Genomic DNA, 18,453 nt, shown 5'->3' on the forward strand with positions numbered 1-18,453 from the left:
CTCCTGGTCCCAACAGACTACAGGAAAAATACGATTCTTTCAAAAAAGGCTAAATTTGTTTTGGCAATTAGGGTTACAGAAAGGCTGTAAATAGCTTGGAAGAATGCGTCCCAAGCACTACAGAACAGGGGAGCAAATGAACATGCTGCTTTTATTATAATTTCAAAGGGCTGCTGTGATTTTGATGTCACTCTGTTGACTAATTCGGAAGCTTCAACCCAGTAATTTCTTCTCCTTGGCATGAACGTCACATGGCAGTTACCTCACGCCTGCGAGGTTAGGCAGGGGGGACTCGGCTTGCTGCAGTGGATTTAGCTGCTCCTGCTCCTTGTGATCGGCCCACCCGGTGCGCAGCTTCCTGCCTTTAACACGGAGGTAATTCATAACTGCCTGGGGGAGCTGCTGAAAGGATAAGGACCACTGACTTCCAGAAGCGATGGAAGGGAGGCATGCATGTCTCAGACTAGTTGGGAAGAATTAGGTGTTGCTGCTCTTCCAGGCACTTTCAACCACTATTAAGCACTGCTGGAGGGGAGGTTTCTCCATTTTACTTGTTTCAAGTGGTTCTTAGGTCTATGCATGTCCAGAGCTGCTCACAGCTCCCTGAGGCGGCTTGTGCCTGCCTGTGTCATCTTGTGGGGTGGTGCAGAATGCAGATGGTGGCATGCCCAAGGTGTCCCCTGCCATTCTCCAAAACACCGGGGTCAAGCAGACCAGGAACACGTGTAACAACCTGGTACGAACTGTGTTCTTCAAAGAATATACTCGTAAGAGGTTTTAAAAGAAAGCCTTGCTCCTTGCCGCTGACCCAAGTGGGACATGTGGGAGATCTTAGCCAAGGGGATTTGGTCACCTCCTCCCCTCTCCAGGAAAGTGATGACACCATTTGGCTGTGCGTTGCGAGTGGGGTGGGGACAGGACTGGATGTGATGGGATGTGTCTGGGACACATGTTCATAGCTCACTACTTTTTTTTTTTTTTAAGGCCATGAATTGGGGCAGGGGGAAGTAAATTAAGTTTTCTGTGACTAGAAGAGTAGATGATAAGAGGAGCAGATGATGGAGTAAGTAGATGGTAATCCTTCACACAGCTGTTTGTACAAATAGAAAAAAACTTTTCTGCCTTGTATTCAGTAGATATTGTCAAATATTGCTATTAATCACCTATATGTAGAGCCCTGTATTGAAACAGAGGCACTGGAGCTAGCATATACAGCCCTCAAATATTTTAATACAGAATGATGAGCTAATGCTACCCAATTCACTAATACACTTAATGTAATTTAGGAATGGAATTTCCAGGTAATGGTAGCTGACAGCACTTTCATTTCTAAAAAAACCCCAACTCTTCAAATGATTTTAAATAAGCCTGTAATTGATACATACAAGATTACAGATTATGGAAGAAGTAATAAAGACGGGATGAGACTTCAATACTCAAAGCTTTTTATCCCAGAGAATAACCCAAATGCTCGGTAACTTTAATAACCAGTGTATTCTCAGAGAGAGCAAGTACCAAAAGCTATAATCTTGTAGTTTAATTTCGATAGCCGAGTAGGGCCTGGGTTGCAATTTCTGCATCATTGCTAGTACGATCCAAGTATGCATTAATAATTTATTTCTCCCTCCCCCCAACAACAGTTTATATACCTAAAATTATCTTTTCTGAATAAAATATCCTAAACCTAAGTGAATATATGTACATATATTCATACATACAGAGAAGTCTGCCCAGTGACTGCATAGTGCTTTTTTATCATGCAATAAAGAAAATCTCAAAGGCTCGCTGTAAATGCCAACGTTATATGTTTTATTTTTAATCAAGTAATTCTTTTAAACCTCACAATATCCATGACTGACAGGAAAAAAAGACATTAGGCATGAAATGAGAATATAAAATACATGATATGTAGAAAGGCAATCAGTGCTTTAGTCCCTCAAGACAGTAAACAGGTGAAATGACCTTCAAAACTTCAATTCACTGTCTTTTTCTTAAAACATAAAATTCAAGTGATTTTTCTTTTATTTCACCTTGTAAACAACATACAAGTCAAAATGGACAATGAGGTAATCTAGACTACAGAAGATAATTTAAAAACACTAGATAAGACACAGTATTAAAGACATATAGAAATCAGTGTTCACTTTGGTCTCTAGTATGGTTATTGTTATTATTACCACAAGCAACGCATACTAGTTTAAGCCAGTCTGGTCAGCCAGTTGTTGCTTAACTTAGTAGTAATCCAAGAGGTAGTCAAAACCATTATCCTTTGTAAAGATGGTTGCTCTTACACTTGATTCAATGACAATGGTAGCAAATACCTTGGTAGTTTTCAACATTCTCACAAAAACACTGCCAAAGCTGCTAATATACAGCTCCGGTTCGTATAAAGAAAGAAACGTGTTCATAGATCAACCTCTTGTTATCAGTCAACAGTTGTAACAGGGGTAACACAACCAACGGATCTTAAAGAAGAGGCTGTTGATATACTAAGCAAAGTAAGGTTGATGCATTTAACAAGGCTCTGCTTGTTTCTAAAACAATACTCAAATCTCGTTAAGACTTCTAGAAAATTAAAATCAGTGCATCTGCACATGTACATATCTTCCCAATTATTTTTATATCTAGCACAGGGGAATACATATATATTTTTTTATGATAAACATTTCTTACAGATAAATTAATTAAATTAAATTTAAGACTCGATGAGATTTCCCATGTTCTTTTATAATTCTTCTTACAAAGAATGTTACAAGATCTATAAACACTTTTTATGGGGCTCTATTCACACAACTAAGTATGACGAAGCAGGAACTCCAGGATAGCACTGGCGTAAAGTAAAACTGGGCTGAAGAAGGTGGCCTGCAAAGGGGAAAGGCAGGATCCGAATGTGGTGTTTAGCACTCCCTGAAAGGTGGCTACAAGCAAAATATTGCAAACGGTATTACAACACCAAATTTACCATCAACTGCAGCAAAAAGTTATTTGGCTCTTCCTCCAAAGAGGAGGAAGACAAGTCTTCCTCATAGCCTAGTTTTTGTAGCATGTACATAAATATCATGACCTCTCCTTGGGGGAGAGTGAAAAATACCTCACCATATCCCTTATGATTAAACGAAATTGAGTATCTGGGGGTGGGGGAATGGGAGAGAGAGATTCTTGCTCTAGGTTCGACATTACCTCTGCTATTGTTAGGAGAAAAATACATCTCTCTCAGCAGATAACTGAACTACCTGTACTCAAACAAGTTTTATTGTGAAGCATTCTGGCAAGGACAGGCTAGTAAATAGGGGAAATCTAGGCTGAGCCAATGCTGCAGAATATTAATTTTGCCCTTAGGCATGAAGGAAGAGACTCAAACTCAGTCTGTGCCTCCTCCTTTAAAGGGTTCTTTTGCTTATCTGGAGCAGCCTGTTGAAGGAGTAGAACTAATTTATTTCTACTGCAGCCCAGTGCAAAGTAGTTACCTGCCGCAGCTTGCACTGCTATGTATTTAGCTTTGGCATGTACGTTTTTGTCTCTTCTGGAGATGTATTTATTTTTGTGAACAGTGCCCGTAATCCTTCAGACAGAAAAAGAAAAACTTTCAAAGAAATGTTTGGAAAAGTCTTCTAATTTCAAATGGATGCTTCATCTTAAACAAGTATTTGCCATAATGTATGCAGTGGTGAACTATCAGTTACATATCTAGTACAGATAAAAAGTATGTACCATAGATCAACAGCCACCTTTAAGGCTAGAGCAGCACAAAGGTGTGTTTATGCAGTAAATATGAGGTAGCCTTTTGCTGTAAACAGAATAATAATTTTATTGTCACCTATGTAAACAAAGTGGGCTTGATGCTTTTGTGTTTTTATTCTTCCCCTCCACCCCCCGTCCCCCATCCCTCCCCTCCTAGAAAAGCTAAGCACCAGTAACTCCGACTGCAAGGCAGTGGGAGCTGTGGTTGCCCAGCATCTCTGAAAACTCAGACCCTGTGAATGTAAAGACACAAATGCTCACATAAGCAACCAGTATAGAATACCACTTTATCATTTCACAGGAACTTATAATACAAAATGCTGCGATCTGATTATCAGAAATTTAGGTCTATGTCAACTCAGAGGTAGTTACTAATATCAGTACATAATACTTATATAGAGATAAAAAGGTCTAAGACTATTTGGTTTGTTCTGAGTAAGCAGGTCTGTAGACTATTCTGTAAAGAAAAAACAACATTACATGGTATATTCCCTGAGCAAAGTTCTTTGTCCTGAGTATGTTATGTAATAGTGATAACATTCTAATATATAAAAATAAAACCTTAAGCTTTCAACAATAAGATAGGGTTTGGTATGTGCTCTTAGCAGTTCAGTCTGATTTTGGTGCGCACAGTGATTTCAAACAGCACCAATAAAAATCTGCATGTTGAAAATATTTCCTGATCTCAGCTCTGAACTTCTTACATATAAACAGGGAATGACCAGTTTTCAAATCCACAATGGCCTATTTCTATAAGGAACTTTGGTTTAAATTTTCAAAGTGACCTAAGTTTTGCATCTTTGCTGTTTAACCTGGTTTTTACACCGGCTAGAAGGTTAAGCAATGCCACTTTGATTTGTCTACATAATTTAAATAAGTTTATTATCCTTACGTAAGGCAAGGAAGTTCTTCTCTATAGATATATCACATTCAATATCGTCAAAGGTAAGCTTTGCATTAGCATACTGAGAACTTCAGTATAAACCATCGAGAATCTCGCAAACACTGGCAAGGAATTCACACAAAATAATTTTCTTGAAATTGTGCCCTTCACAGAGGCGTTTGATTAGTAACTGTTTACTGAAGCAGCAGCAGCAACAGTAAAAGTCTCATCTGGCAGGACAAGTGGGAAGGGGAAGGCCACGTAATGAGCCAGCTGCATACCTGTTGTAACTACCAGCTGCAAAAGAGTTACCACGGGTAGGACTTTGGCTCGCTGTAGCCTTTCATGCAGGCTGTTTCTTTAGTTTGATTATCCGAGCTTAAACCTACCCGACACTTTCAGGCTTTAATAGCCTGTGTTTATTGCCAATGTTAAGGATTATACAGGTTTCTCTAATTAACTTACATCCACAATGGGATTTGTCAAAGTACGTTATCTTACGTATGACTTGGTGATTCAGAAGTTACAAATGGAAAGCGACTTGAAGTTTTGATAGGCTCCAACTCCATTAACCCCGAGCAAGGGCTGCAGCCCAGGGAGTCTCACTCTGAGGCCACCAATCTTTCTGCTCTTTAATGCAGAAGTGTGTGGTCCCAGCGCATTCTGGACCAAGGCTGGTCAGCAACAGTCTCCAGTTCACAAGGAGCAGATGATGCCCAGGGCTTCTGGCAGATTTGCAGGTACCCTCACTTGGGTTTGCCTGCAGCAGACACCTGTCCTTCTTGACTGTACACATGCTGTATCATCAGCAAGGGAGGCTGGCTGAGCACCCCAAGTACCCATCTACCTTTATTCTTAAGAAATTATTTATCCCAGGATCTCATTAGCTTTGCATTTAATTTTCTTTAAAACCACAACAGACAACAACAGCAAAAATCCCTAGGGAGTTCTCTCCATGGTATTTCAACTGAAAACAAGGGGGAAGTCCCTTCAAATTGAGCGGCACTACTTGGGACTGAGAGAAGTTGCTGCTGCTGCTGCTACTACTGCCACCATGGTCCCCTAAATGTTCCCAGAATACAAAGGGTTAAACAGGATGGTATCCTGATACACTCAAAAAGGTCTGTTTGGTAACAACTTATACATTCTCCCCTACACAACAGTCATCTAAATTACAGTTACAACCATATTAATTTAACAAAATGTTTTGAGAAACCAACACAGAAACTACACATTCATTGTCTTTTCTGGAGCTTTAACACTCCTCACCAACAAAGGATGGTGGCAATGAGAGCCATGTTGAGTCATGACACTGCCCTGCACGGGCACGGGGAGGGGAAGGGTTTTGATGCTTTGCGGAGATGAGAATGAAAGAAATTCAAATTGATGGTATTGGGGATGTCTTAGTAAATTTAGTACCATATGGCAGCTTTAAAATATGACAGTATCCTTTGGTTCACAAGAGAAGTAACAGTCTTGATCTCAGTTCTGTGTGTGGTTTATCAGGTTTGGTTTGTTTCTGAGTGAGATTTCTTGGATTTTCTTGTTTGTTTTTTGAACACGTTTAGAAACAGGTTCTAGGAACGAGTCAGGAATGTTTGTGGATACTGTGCCTATTGCTTCACAGTAATGTCTTGTGGGAGCTGGAGAGTGGTCTGATGGAAAAAATATTTTTTTTATAGATATGTACACATACACACACGCACGTGCACACTCATACACACACATACAGAAGTTAAAACGTAATGCACCCTGCTCAAATGTATTTTGCTTGGAGTGATTTGTCTATTAAAGAAAAAAATTCACAGTTCCTCAACAGTAGTTAAAATTCCAGGTCAGCTACTGATAATGAAATTATTTCCCCTGTACTTGCATGAGGTAGACATCCCAAGAGGATAAAGAAAATGGAAAGTTATGACAAATGCTTTAAGTTTTTTTCCTTTTCTGAACAGAAGGCCCCTTTCTGCTTGGTTCTTCGGGTGACACAGACAACTTACTCGATGAAGCTTCCTGCGGCGACCTGCCTGAGCGGTCCGAGATCTCTGACCGGCCCTCCTGAGAGTACGATGGAGATGGGTAGCCGTGCATTCCTCCCCCTTCTCTCTGGAAGGCAGAAGTGGAAGGCTGCGGTTCAGCTTCATGTCTTCCCTGAGAACTAGTGGGCTGCTGCGAGACAGTTTTATGGGGGCAGTTAGCCACCATGTGCATGATGCTCTGACAGTAATGGCACTTCTTTGGCTGCGGAGGTAGACTACATTCTTTAGCATGGTGGTCAAGGCCGCCACAGTTGTAGCATCTAAAAACAAAGAGAGACTGCGAGTTATAAAACACAAACGGTTATAAAACAGTCAGACGGTAAGACTTGCTACATCAGGTAAAGCTCAGCGTCCGTGTGCACGGGGTCTGGGGGTGAAACAAGTCAGTGCTTCCGCACCGACATCCCTCTGCCGCGGGCCGAGGGACAGTTCGGGTTTGCTTTTGAAGCCACTCGGAAGATGCTGCTTTGTCGCACCGGTGCCAAAAAACGCCCCGTACTTGGGACCGGGCACCTCCTCCCGGCGTCCCTGCCCGGCTCCCTCACAGGGCCGCCGGCGGGCGCGGCCAGGCCTCCGGCGCAGAGCCCGTGCGGGCGGCCCCGCTAGGGGGCACCATGGTGCCGGGCATCCGCCGCCGCCCGGTACCGCCGCACCGCGCGGGGCCAGCACTCGTGTCTCTGCGCCTGACGGGGCGACCGCGGGGCGAGGAGAGGGGGCGCGGCGGGCAGCGGCGCCGGCCCTCGCCCTGAGGCGGCTTCGCTCCGCCTGCACCCGTCGCCGGGCCGGGGCGGGGGGAATAAAGAAACGTGCCGAGAGCAGACACCCGGCCTCGGACAGAGCCGTGTCCGAACGGCCGCGCGGCTGCCCGCCCGGGGGACCCTGCGGGGGAGGGGGCGCAGGGGGCACGGGTCTGCGCCCAGCTTCCGCGGTGCTTGTGGTGCAGAGGGTTTGTAATGGCATTCACGGTTTCGATTCAAAATAAACAAAGCCCCGGCAGGCGCCATAAAGCGGGGTTCGTTTGTTTTCTCTTGGAATCGCCGCGCCGCGAGCCGGGGTGCCATCTCCCCTGGGCCACGCTGGCACAGAGTGCCGCCTCCCCCGCGCCACGTCTGCTCCCCAGTCCTCAAAAACGGCTAAAATCCACAAATACCCTTCCATTAAGCTTGTTAGCCAGGGCAGTCCCGAAGAAATGTCCAGCAAATCCTTACTGAATCCTCTCACCTGGTAACACGTGCCGGGAATGCCAGTCCTTGCATTACGTTATTCTAACATGATACGAAGAACTAATTCTCCACCTTTGGCATGGTGATCCTATGCCCATCGTGTTCACCACTGACCTTTCTATTTTGGCTATTTTTCAACGGGTTCTGTTTGTTTCTTTTATAAAAACTTGCACTGAATGCATAGACATTTAATTTATTATAATCTAATGCTCCACTGGAAAGAACTAAACTAATAATTTGTTTTCTTTCCCTTAACCATCAACTAATTCAAAAAACAATTGCACAAATACTTAGGCTTGGTGGAGTCAACTCAAGGATTAAAAAAGACTAACTATAACTAACTAGATGTACAAAACAGCGCAACATGTTCTGGTTTGAGCCCACATCAAAATATTTTAATTTTTCACATTTGTGGAAAGTAACAAGGCACTGTTCCAACTAGTATTTAGTGGTCATTATAAGTCTATACAAAACCAGTAAGTTTAGTTCATGCAAAACTGTATGTATAGCTGGAGTCTCACCTACAGAATTTACCTTCCAAAGAAATATTGTTGATCAAACTCGCATGGTTTTTAAAAAGACTGCAAAATGGCCGTTAACATTTGCAAATCCATTCCAAGAAACAATCCCTCAGCACCTCCTCCTTCATATCTCTTCTTCACTATTAGCAAGATATTAACCATATCTTTATTGTAAGAGACAACTGAAAGAAAAGCTTAAGTTGCTGATGGCATGCTGTCATGCCCTACGAGACTGACCTATAATTTAGAGAAGTGATGAACAGAACTTCATTATCCTTTCAGAAAACATTGTAATTAAATTGTCGCATCTTCCCTAAAGATTAACAAGAAACAAAACCCCAAACCCATTATACTGAACTCTGCACTTCTATGACAACTGCAATAACATATTTTAGGTGAACTGGTTCTATTTTTATGTCACCACTGCACTGAAGTTTTATGCGATTTTTCAATGGAATCTGAAGACTATGCTTACCCTAGTCTGTCTGCATATACTACGGAGTAACCCATAAGAGGCACAGAATATAATGCTTCCCTTGAATCAAGAAGAAAACAACACATACAAGCCCCACTGTCATTTAGTACTGATTTCCCTAGCTTAGGTAGGGAAAGGACATACTAAATATGTTGTAAAATAGAAATATCCTGATATAAGACCAAAACACCAAGCTTTTTTTCCGTCATCATAAAAAAAATATTTGCAAGTTATTAAACGACATCCATCTGACTATTTTTTTCCAAATTACTGCAGATATTTTCAAAATAATGACCCCCACTTAACAGCAGCATCCAGTTTTCTTAACTGAAATTCAGCTGTGTTTCCCTGACAAGTTTTCTAAACACCTTCTGGATAAAACAGTAAGTAAAATATGCAGTTAGGGGAAAAAAAAAAAAAAGATCAGCAAGAACAAAAATGCTTCAGTGTTTTACTTTCTACCCCTCCAATAAATACATCCAAGAATTCACAAATGTGGTATTTAGGTTGTATTAAAGTATGATGTTGATTATTATCCTCTCATCGGTTTCTAGCAGTGTACTTGTTCCTGGGCTAAGTATAGTATAATAGAATATAACATGGGAGTGTGCAGACATTCTGGAAATCGTGCATTTTATCGTAATATAGAGTGCAGAATTTTATAGCTGTGAATGCATTTGCACTTGCTTCTTTCCCTTAATATCACATGTATTTAGAATGGTTAGAAAAGAAAAAGTTTGAAAATAGGTTTAAGGGCCTCGGTAGCAGGGTAGGCGGTAGCCATGGACAAATCAATTTAATCAGTCACTATGGTATGCACTGTGTTAGCCAATTCAGTGAAACATTTCACTTCACCAATTGACCAAGAACCTGCTGCCAGGGCCCCTGCTTCCAGTCGAGAGGCGTCCCTCACCTTTTGCATATATATTTATCAATACATCCTATTTGCAAAATATTGTAATTCCCTGCATTTATTCAAATCACTGCTAAAATGTCACCACGAAAGAAAACTCCATCAATGCATTTCTGATTAAACTATGATTTGGCTTTTCAGGAATGCTTTCTGTTACCAACTCAAGCATCTGGCTAAAGTGTCGCATTAGAATACATATGTGCCAGGCAGGGTGTGCCTGGACTTAAACAGGAGGGTGGTATTTATTCAGTTCTTTTAACTATTTATTCATTCCTTGTCAATCACTCTTAGCAGGAGAACAGATCACACCCCGCTCTGAAATGCCTTCCCTCTCAAGGGATTTACACCAAAAAGGAAATGGACAGCCACCTCAGAGCTCACAAATGATACCACATGGCATCATCCACATGCATTAAGATATGGTATTAACCCTTTTGTCCCAAACGCTTCAACTCTTTTCTCCTCTCTTCTGTACATACTTATGTTACAACATAACGATATGATATGCACACACAAACTTCTACATCCACATCCCTATGTACATATATAGAACAAGATGCAAGCCAGCTCATGCTAAGAAACTTAGCAAATTCTCATTCAAGTATGTTCTCAGGAACTCTAGATTAGTACAACCATAACAAGTATTTCTTCACTTCAGAAACACCATGGAAATAACCTATGTTAGCTTAAACAGAACATAAAAGTTTGAATATAAATTACATCATGAGACGAATAAACCACAAAAAGCCCTTAAAGTGCAATTATAGTGTAAGTAACCCTTACAAAAAAGCACCAGCAAGAAGGATTTGTTAAAACAGGACTGTCCTTCTTACAGTAGGCTCCCATGATTCACTAGGTAGCTTTAGGCTCAAAAAATAATGCAACACAGTAAATAAAGAGGTGGCAATTATCCTAACAGGGAATCCTTTCTTCACTACAGCACTGACAGGATGGTGAATCACTGTGATTTTCTGATATAAAAAGGATGAACACTGTAATAAAGGAACAACCTTGAGGAACTTGTCTAGCATTGTATTTCAATATTCTCAAGAATTGTGATTACACCGAACTATACATATTAAAGGAAACACACGAACAAGGAGAAAGTGTATAGGTTCCAACACAAACTATATTGTATGAGTTGTAATAAGCTGATGACTGAAATTCATAAGTGCTCAATTTCACAACCAAATGCGAATGCAAAATAAAATGCTCTCTAGTTTTCAGCTTTTTTCCTTGTCCCAGCAGTCAACTCCTACTTAGGAAGCATGCCCTAGCCCTATCCCTTTTAAAACAACAATGCCCCAGCTCAGCAGAGAGAAGCTGTAAGGAGGGCAAGCACAACTGCTTGCTTCTTCATGCTGCTTCATAATATGATTTAGATGATAATCCAATATATAGGACAAGTACAGAATCGTTTGTGTAGCTCCACACTAATCTGTTGAGAGAAAAAGCATTAAAATTACCCCAATGACTGACTTTTCCTTGGTGGTGGTGGTGTTTTTAATATCTAATAGTGATAGCAGAAGGAAGAAAGAGAGTATAGTCAGAGGAAGACTAAAATAAATCGCTGGGATATTCCCTACACCAACTCATCTTTTGTTTTTCCTTTTTGAATGCTGTAAGACAACAAAAACCTGCATCTTGGCTAACAGTGTTCCATCTAGCAACCTTAATGCTTTGAAAAATGGCAAAACTCTAACAGTATGAGCATGTTAAGACGTTTTTAGGACACAGTGAATGCCAACCAATCAGTTAAAGCCCAAAGGAAACATTTAAAATTGCACCTAAATGTGCTGTCTGTTTTAGTAATTACTTTCACAACACATCTAAAGAAAGGCCAGTTCTTTCAGACAGAACATGCAGCAGATCCCTTGAACTATCCTATTTTCCTGTAAAGGAAGGTTAAACTATCTATGATCTAACAGAAATATGGATCTTAGACAAAACTGAGATGTTTTACTCTTCAAGGGTTTCAGTGAACTGTCTTGAAAATCAGGCCATGGGGCAATGCAAGAGGACACTTCTTGCTGGTGGATGTAAACGCTCAAAATCTCGGGGAAGCATGTGCTTGCTCAGGCACCACCTGGGATGAGTGAGAAACACTTCCAACACCTCTGCAGGACTAAGACGTGGACTGTCAGGCATCTGGTAATTTCAAACTGTCTTTGAGATAAATATATTTTTAATGGATTACTTAAATAATCCAGTAGCAAAATCCTGGATATCAAATCTGTCACAGCTGCTCTCCAAAGACTGACTGGATGAGAGGTGATTGCTGCTGAATGGGCACCTCTTGCATGTTACTGTATTATATACTCTACATCTGTGTGTATGTATATATAAAAATACATATATGTACTATATATTTACTTAATACAGGTATAATACAAAATAATACAAAAATCGTTCTTGCTCAGAAGCCTAGACTTAAAAGTGAAAAACCACTTTGAGTATTTTTTGAAACAGGGCATTAGCCTTATGCCTTAAAACAGCACTTCATCCTTTCAGAGCAAGAAATGTTGGAACTAAATATGGGGGGGCTGTCACTCCAACTTAAAACCAGGCAAAATGGAATCCCTGGAAAATCCTTGGAAAATAAAAAAGTTTGGCTGGCTGCCAGGGCAACAAGCTGCAAGAGCAGGAGGAGCAGGGGAGGAGCAGGAGGTGGTGGGGACCCCGGGGAGCCCCACGCACAATGAGCAGCAGCCAGCACCTACTAGCAGCCCCATGCTGGTCACCAGCTCCTCTGGCATTTCACTCCTTCCTCCACTGCTTTTACTGGGGGATTCCCTTACAGGCACTGTTTTGGGACATTTCTCCCTCCCCCCAGAACCTTTTAAGCAGCATTAAATCCCAGGAGAAATAAAGCCAGCCTGTGTTTTTTAAAAAAACACAGCCTTGTCACAGTGCATGGCTGCACTGCCAAGCCGTGCCCTGCAGCTGCCCTGCTCCCCGCACCCAGTGAGGAATTAAGACAGAGAAATGTGGCTCAGCTTTTTGTTTTTAAAGGATGAAAACTGCGAGCGAGTCAAGGAGACATACACAAGGGGCACTGAACGTACACACTCTGCCATTGCCCTCTGAAATAGCTGGAATGTTTCTGCTCGCATGCACATTGCTGGGTTTCATGCCATTTTGTTTATCAACCTTTAATTCTTAAGCTGTAGCTGAATGCAGGAGAGAATACAGGTAAACTTTGAAAACACTCTAATAAGATATTAGTATTCAAAATACCAAATACTGAAATAATACTGAGAAAGATACTTTAAGATTAAGAGAAATTATCTTGTTAATCTTGTTAAACTAAAGCATTCCGTTGCTGAATGGAGCATTTAGCATCTTCATCAGAACATTTATGGTGCGTCCAGCAAGCTGGGTCACACTAAGGCAGAGAACTTTATTAGCACCCTCATTTAGCAATCCATGAAAAAAAAAAATCAGTTTAATTTTAAAAGTGTAATTATTTTTAGCAAAGTATGTTGGAAAATAGTGTGTTATCAATTTGGAAAGTGGCACATCAGGGCCACATTTAGATTTGTACTTATCCTGTGAGTATTTGCTACCCTGAACCCCTCATTTACACAAAATGCTGTGCAGAAGTGACATGCTGGGAAAGTTAATTGCAGGCTGTTGTTCTTCAGTAAAATTCAGTTTGAAAATTTCCTGTGCTTTACTAGCTTTTTAAGATTAACAGAAATATCATTTTCTAAAATAAAAATAACCTTCTAAAGAAATAAAGATGAAATAAAATAAAAATGCTTATCTATCTGTTTTTCCTACAAATCCAACAACACATAATAACATACCAGAGATCGGAGACTTTCAATTTCGTGAGAAAAACAAGGTTCCTCCATTTTTTTAAGCTTGCCTTCTTTCATCTTAGAGATAGCCCCAGCACACTGACACAAACCCACTGTCTGCAAGGCTTCCAATAACACAGGGTCGAATATTGATGATGTTTACTTTTGTTACAAATAAATAAATAAAAATGCTCCACCATAAACTCATCAGATCAACTAGTTTTCTGTGGTTAGTTCTAAATCAATCTGTTTTCCCCGGTGTATCACAGAAGTAATATCAATAGGTTACGGTCTTTTGTTGCTTGGGTTTCCCCTCCCCCTCCCCCCCCAAAACAAAGAAGCTGACAAACAACGTGGGCATTTGCCTGATAAATCTTGCCTGTCGAGATACAATTTAGCTCAAGTGTGTGAGGAAATACATTTGTTTAAAACCTACTAATACGATTTTACTGGAAGGTGGATTTTTTTTTTGTAGAACCAAGAACAACAATGAAACAGAAAGGTGGTTTAAAATGCACAAAACAGCTTTTTCTCCACAAAATTGGAAAGGCCTACATGGGCAGCAGCTCTTAAAAAATAACCTCAACAATGTCGTTTCCATTTTTTCTTCCTTTGCATGAAATCTTATCTCTGCTACCCACTCAGCCCTCTTTACAGACACGTAGGAAAATTATTTTTCACATAATCACATAAAAATCCTTATGAAATGCATCCTCACGGAGGAATGCTTTGGATATACTTTCATTTGTTACAACAAAAGGGTTTTTCTTTATATTGAGAGTTAAGAACTCCTGAAATAACAATTTACAAAGCGAGGTCTTTTTTCTAAATAACATGAAAGATGGTTTTGCTCCAGTAGTATCAATATACCATGCAAAGAATGTATATATTTTAATAGCTTTAACCTTCCAGATAAAGCAGATACAAGATCAGTGATGGTTTAAGTAAGTTATGCTTTAAACAATCGTATATCACGCATTTCAAACATGAAATGTTATACCATGATTTCAAATAAGTCTACCGCTGTTAATCTTTCTGCATTATGAAACCACACACACAAATACTCTCAATCACAAATTTCCCTTGTAAGCCTTAACTTCTGTGGGAACAATAAAAGAAAATGGATTTTAAATTAAAATAGTTCTGTATGCAGCTGTTTTAAAAACAAAAGTATTTTCCATAGTTCATGTTGGCGGACAGGCTGCCATACAGGTTTGTTCAGGGTATCACTGCAGCGTGTACCCACATTTGCAGCCTGCTGCTGAAGTTAGCTGGCGTGCAGCACTGGGCAGGCAGGGGGGTGGCCATAACTAAGCAGACCTTGGGTGCCTGTGTTTGAAAGCACTCCTTGGTGCCCCTGTTTACAGCAGCATAGTTCAGTAACACCAGAAGTCTTCACAGAGGCGGCTTGAGCCTCCTGGCCATGTGGATAGGGATGCACGCTGCATAAAACCAGCTCAACTCTTTCTGGGTCAGTGAGGTGCCGTTCATGAGCTAAGAGGCATGCCTGACCTTATCGGCTTCACAGCAGAGCCGGTACCAGGGTTTCTACATGCACTGATCAGCTAATCCATAGATGAGATAAAAGGGTAGCAGGTAACTGGGAATCAGTTGTTAAAAACTGCCATTTCTGGTTTGTTCCTTATTTTATCACTAACCTTAGCAATAAATATAAGTAGCATCAACTCCTCCTAACAGCAGGAAACTGCAAACAGCTTCCTGGCAGTAGGCTGGAGCACTGAAGCAAAAAGTGGTAGAGGAAGAAGAGGAGGAAGAAGGCTGCTCTGGAAGTTCATAACCTATTCTTCTTCCCCAAATACCAATTTAGAGTTATATGACTTTCGGTATCCCTTACTTCTGAAACTTTGTGCATTTATGCCTAGCAAGAGGAGCACGGGCTTAGATCCTAGTCTTGACGTGGATTCTCCTGTTACATTCACTGAATTGGATGACTTACATAGGCTTCACAAGTGGTTTAAGGATTTCAGGATTTGAGCAGCAACTCACATCTTCATTGCATTCTTCAGAAGTAAAGACAGTTGCTGTCTGACACACTCACTATGAGAAGGCCATGCCAGCTCTATCTCTATATAGGGGTTCCTTCCAGAGCTCTTGGAATTGATAAAGTCCTGTCACATGAAATACAGGCAAGGCTTCCTTTCCCAACTGTGTAACAAAAGGACACTGAACATGGTGGTTGGTTTTCCTTGAAAGAGCACCTATAAGTTCACATGCTCAATACCCACAAGAACAATTAAGCCATCAAGATGCTCTTTAGACACATTTTACGGGTAAGGGAAATCTGTATCACACTGATGCACTGACTGAGAAAGCAAGCAGTCAGTTCCTAATTCACATTTCCAAACTCAAGATGTCTAAAATAAACTAGCTCCATATATTGACATTACTAAATGGCTGTGTTCAGCATTTTCTATGATACATTTTTAAAAGGCTTTCAACATCCTAAAGGAAAAAAGAATATTTTGAAACTTTTCACATAAAAATGCAGAAGCAATAGGAAAGCATGAAAAGAGGATTCAGGTTCAACAGGATAAAGCCTCATGTTCAAGCTTTTAATTCACACTTGAGGCAGGTATTTCTGTTGCCCCACACTGCCCGATCCATGAGAATCAAAAGAGAAATAATGCCATTTTTTACTATTCTGTCCTTTCTCACCACCAGGTTTATCTTTGTTGTGAATTCTCTCTATAACTATATACATAAAAAGAAAAAACACATCTGCACACATAAACCCAACAGTGTTAATTCAACATTTTGTGTTTCCTTTTTCTTAGTTTGCCCTCAGGATGGCAAATTTCACACACAGGTTTGAGTTTAATACTTCTTTCTCTGAATTCTGCTAATTCTGTGTACAATTCAAAATAATGAAACACAACTGAAATAATTTTACTACATGTGGTAAACTAGATCACTTTATCTCCCTTGGCTGTGATTACTTCGATTAATTGATACCACTCCAGTAAAATGATAACAATGAGGTGAAGAAAACTTTTTTAAAACATTGCATCTGCCTAGAAAAAGAGCATCTTAATGGTCTTAACTCTGCTGTCAGTGACATGGGTGTAAATCCAGAGCAATTCTGATGACTTCACTGAGCTTATTCTCTATTAACTTTAGTAGTGTGAAAGAGACAAGAATTTCCCACTGTGTATGAATACTGAAAAGTCACACCGCAGCAGCCAAGGCTGGTTGCAGAGGTCAGGCTGATACAAGCTGGGAGGCAGCGCAGCAATGCAGGCCGAAGCCCCTCAGTTCCACCTGTAAATCTGTGTTTGCTGGTTGATGTAACACTTGAAAGCATAATGCAGCATAAATCACAAAGCTGAAAAAAGAAAACCAAAGAACTATGGCCAAGGTAGAGGAGTGATATGTTTGATTCTTCTGCCCGTTTATGCTCAACCTTTCAAGTTAAGAAAGAATGAATGAACAGTTTCAAAAGTAAGGATGTTTATAGGCCAAGAATCAATTTTCCTGGCAAGACGGATGAACTTTCCATCAGGAGATTTAGATAAAACAGGAACCCTAGACTTAAAATGTTTGAAAGCAAAGAACAATTCAGATAAGGGCACCCCAGTCATGATCAGTGCAAGGGGACGCAGATTACACGTTGGACACTGAACGCACAGGCTAAAGAAAAATGCAATGGATACGCTCACTGGGCACAGCACAACCAGCTATCTGTAGTTTTGATCAGAAATTCATACCCAGCCACAACTTGGGTTCAATTATGGAAGCCCTGAATTTACAATGCTGAAAGCAGTCACAAACCAGAAGAGTGATTAATGTCCTCACCCTGTCTGTGCCTGAACAATTCATCTATACTCTAAACCAAACAACCTTCCGGTTATACAGTAGCATTCACTGTGCTAGGGCAGGAAAACTACATTAAGACTGGAAGTGCACGAAGGCAGAAAAGGCAATGCATTTTTAATGCAAGGCCTGAGGTTGCTAGTGATGAATCAAACCTCTGGTTGGGGAGGAAGAAGACATGTCTCTGCAGCCACTTATGCAAAGTCTGCACAGACCAGCAAGGTACTGAATTTCTGCATGGGGGATGGTTACGAGTTCTCCTGTTTTGGAGGGCAAATACCAACTTCTGGGAAAATAAAGGATTACTCAGTTATGCTGGTAGCCTGTCTGTTTTCCCCCAGTCCCAGGCTCTGGGAACAGGTTAGAAGACATGGGAAGGTGACTGGGACATACTGCAGTGGCTATGAATGGAACATGTAACGTGTCAAATCCACAGGAATCCATAGGATTTCATTAGCTCTGACCAAAACCCCGTTTCTTCCTGTTTTAGTAATTAATTGGCCGTACTGATACGAGGTTAGAGAGACAACTCTTAATATTCATTGAACAGTTAAGTTATTCCAGTGATAGATCTTCTGCAGGAAACACTGAGAGTATCCTTCTCCTACAAGACTTTACAATATTGCAGCTGAACCAGCTGGGGCAGTGGATTTGAACTCCCAGCTAGATACAGAATTGGATCTATTTATTTTTTCTGTTCTGGATAAATGCCCATTGCTGGGGAGAGGGAGCAGGCAGAGCAAGGGAGCCTGGCTGCTCGGTACCAGGCTGGAGCAGGGCCCCTACCACCCAGTCAGTGTCCTCCATCTGTGTGAACCCTTCCTCACTGCTACTCCTGACGGGTGGCACACATGTCACAACCCTCAGCTGGTGCAGTAACAAATTGTATTGGGCCTCGGCGTTAGGTATCTGTACTACTGCACCACTGTGAAAACCACACAATCATTCTTAAGAGCTGCCCTGTGCTTTGTAGCTGAACTCTCCTCTCTTCGCTGCCCAGAGCCTCCACCACTGCCCGCTCCCTCCA

At 41.1% G+C, this 18,453-nt stretch overlaps 1 protein-coding gene across 4 annotated transcripts in view; it reads right to left on the reverse strand.

The window, feature by feature from the left end:
• Window positions 1-1,788: 1,788 nt before the first annotated feature.
• LIN28B (lin-28 homolog B) overlaps window positions 1,789-18,453 on the reverse strand; it is a 104,934-nt gene continuing 88,269 nt past the window's right edge. For all 4 annotated transcript variants that reach the window (XM_056344318.1, XM_056344316.1, XM_056344319.1 and 1 more), the window contains one exon: window positions 1,789-6,920. In XM_056344318.1, coding sequence (XP_056200293.1) covers window positions 6,551-6,920 — 370 coding nt within the window. In that variant the 3' untranslated portion in view covers window positions 1,789-6,550. The remainder of the gene's footprint in view (window positions 6,921-18,453) is intronic.

This window comes from Falco biarmicus, chromosome 6 (genome assembly GCF_023638135.1).
Source record: "Falco biarmicus isolate bFalBia1 chromosome 6, bFalBia1.pri, whole genome shotgun sequence".
NCBI classification, from domain to species: domain Eukaryota; kingdom Metazoa; phylum Chordata; class Aves; order Falconiformes; family Falconidae; genus Falco; species Falco biarmicus.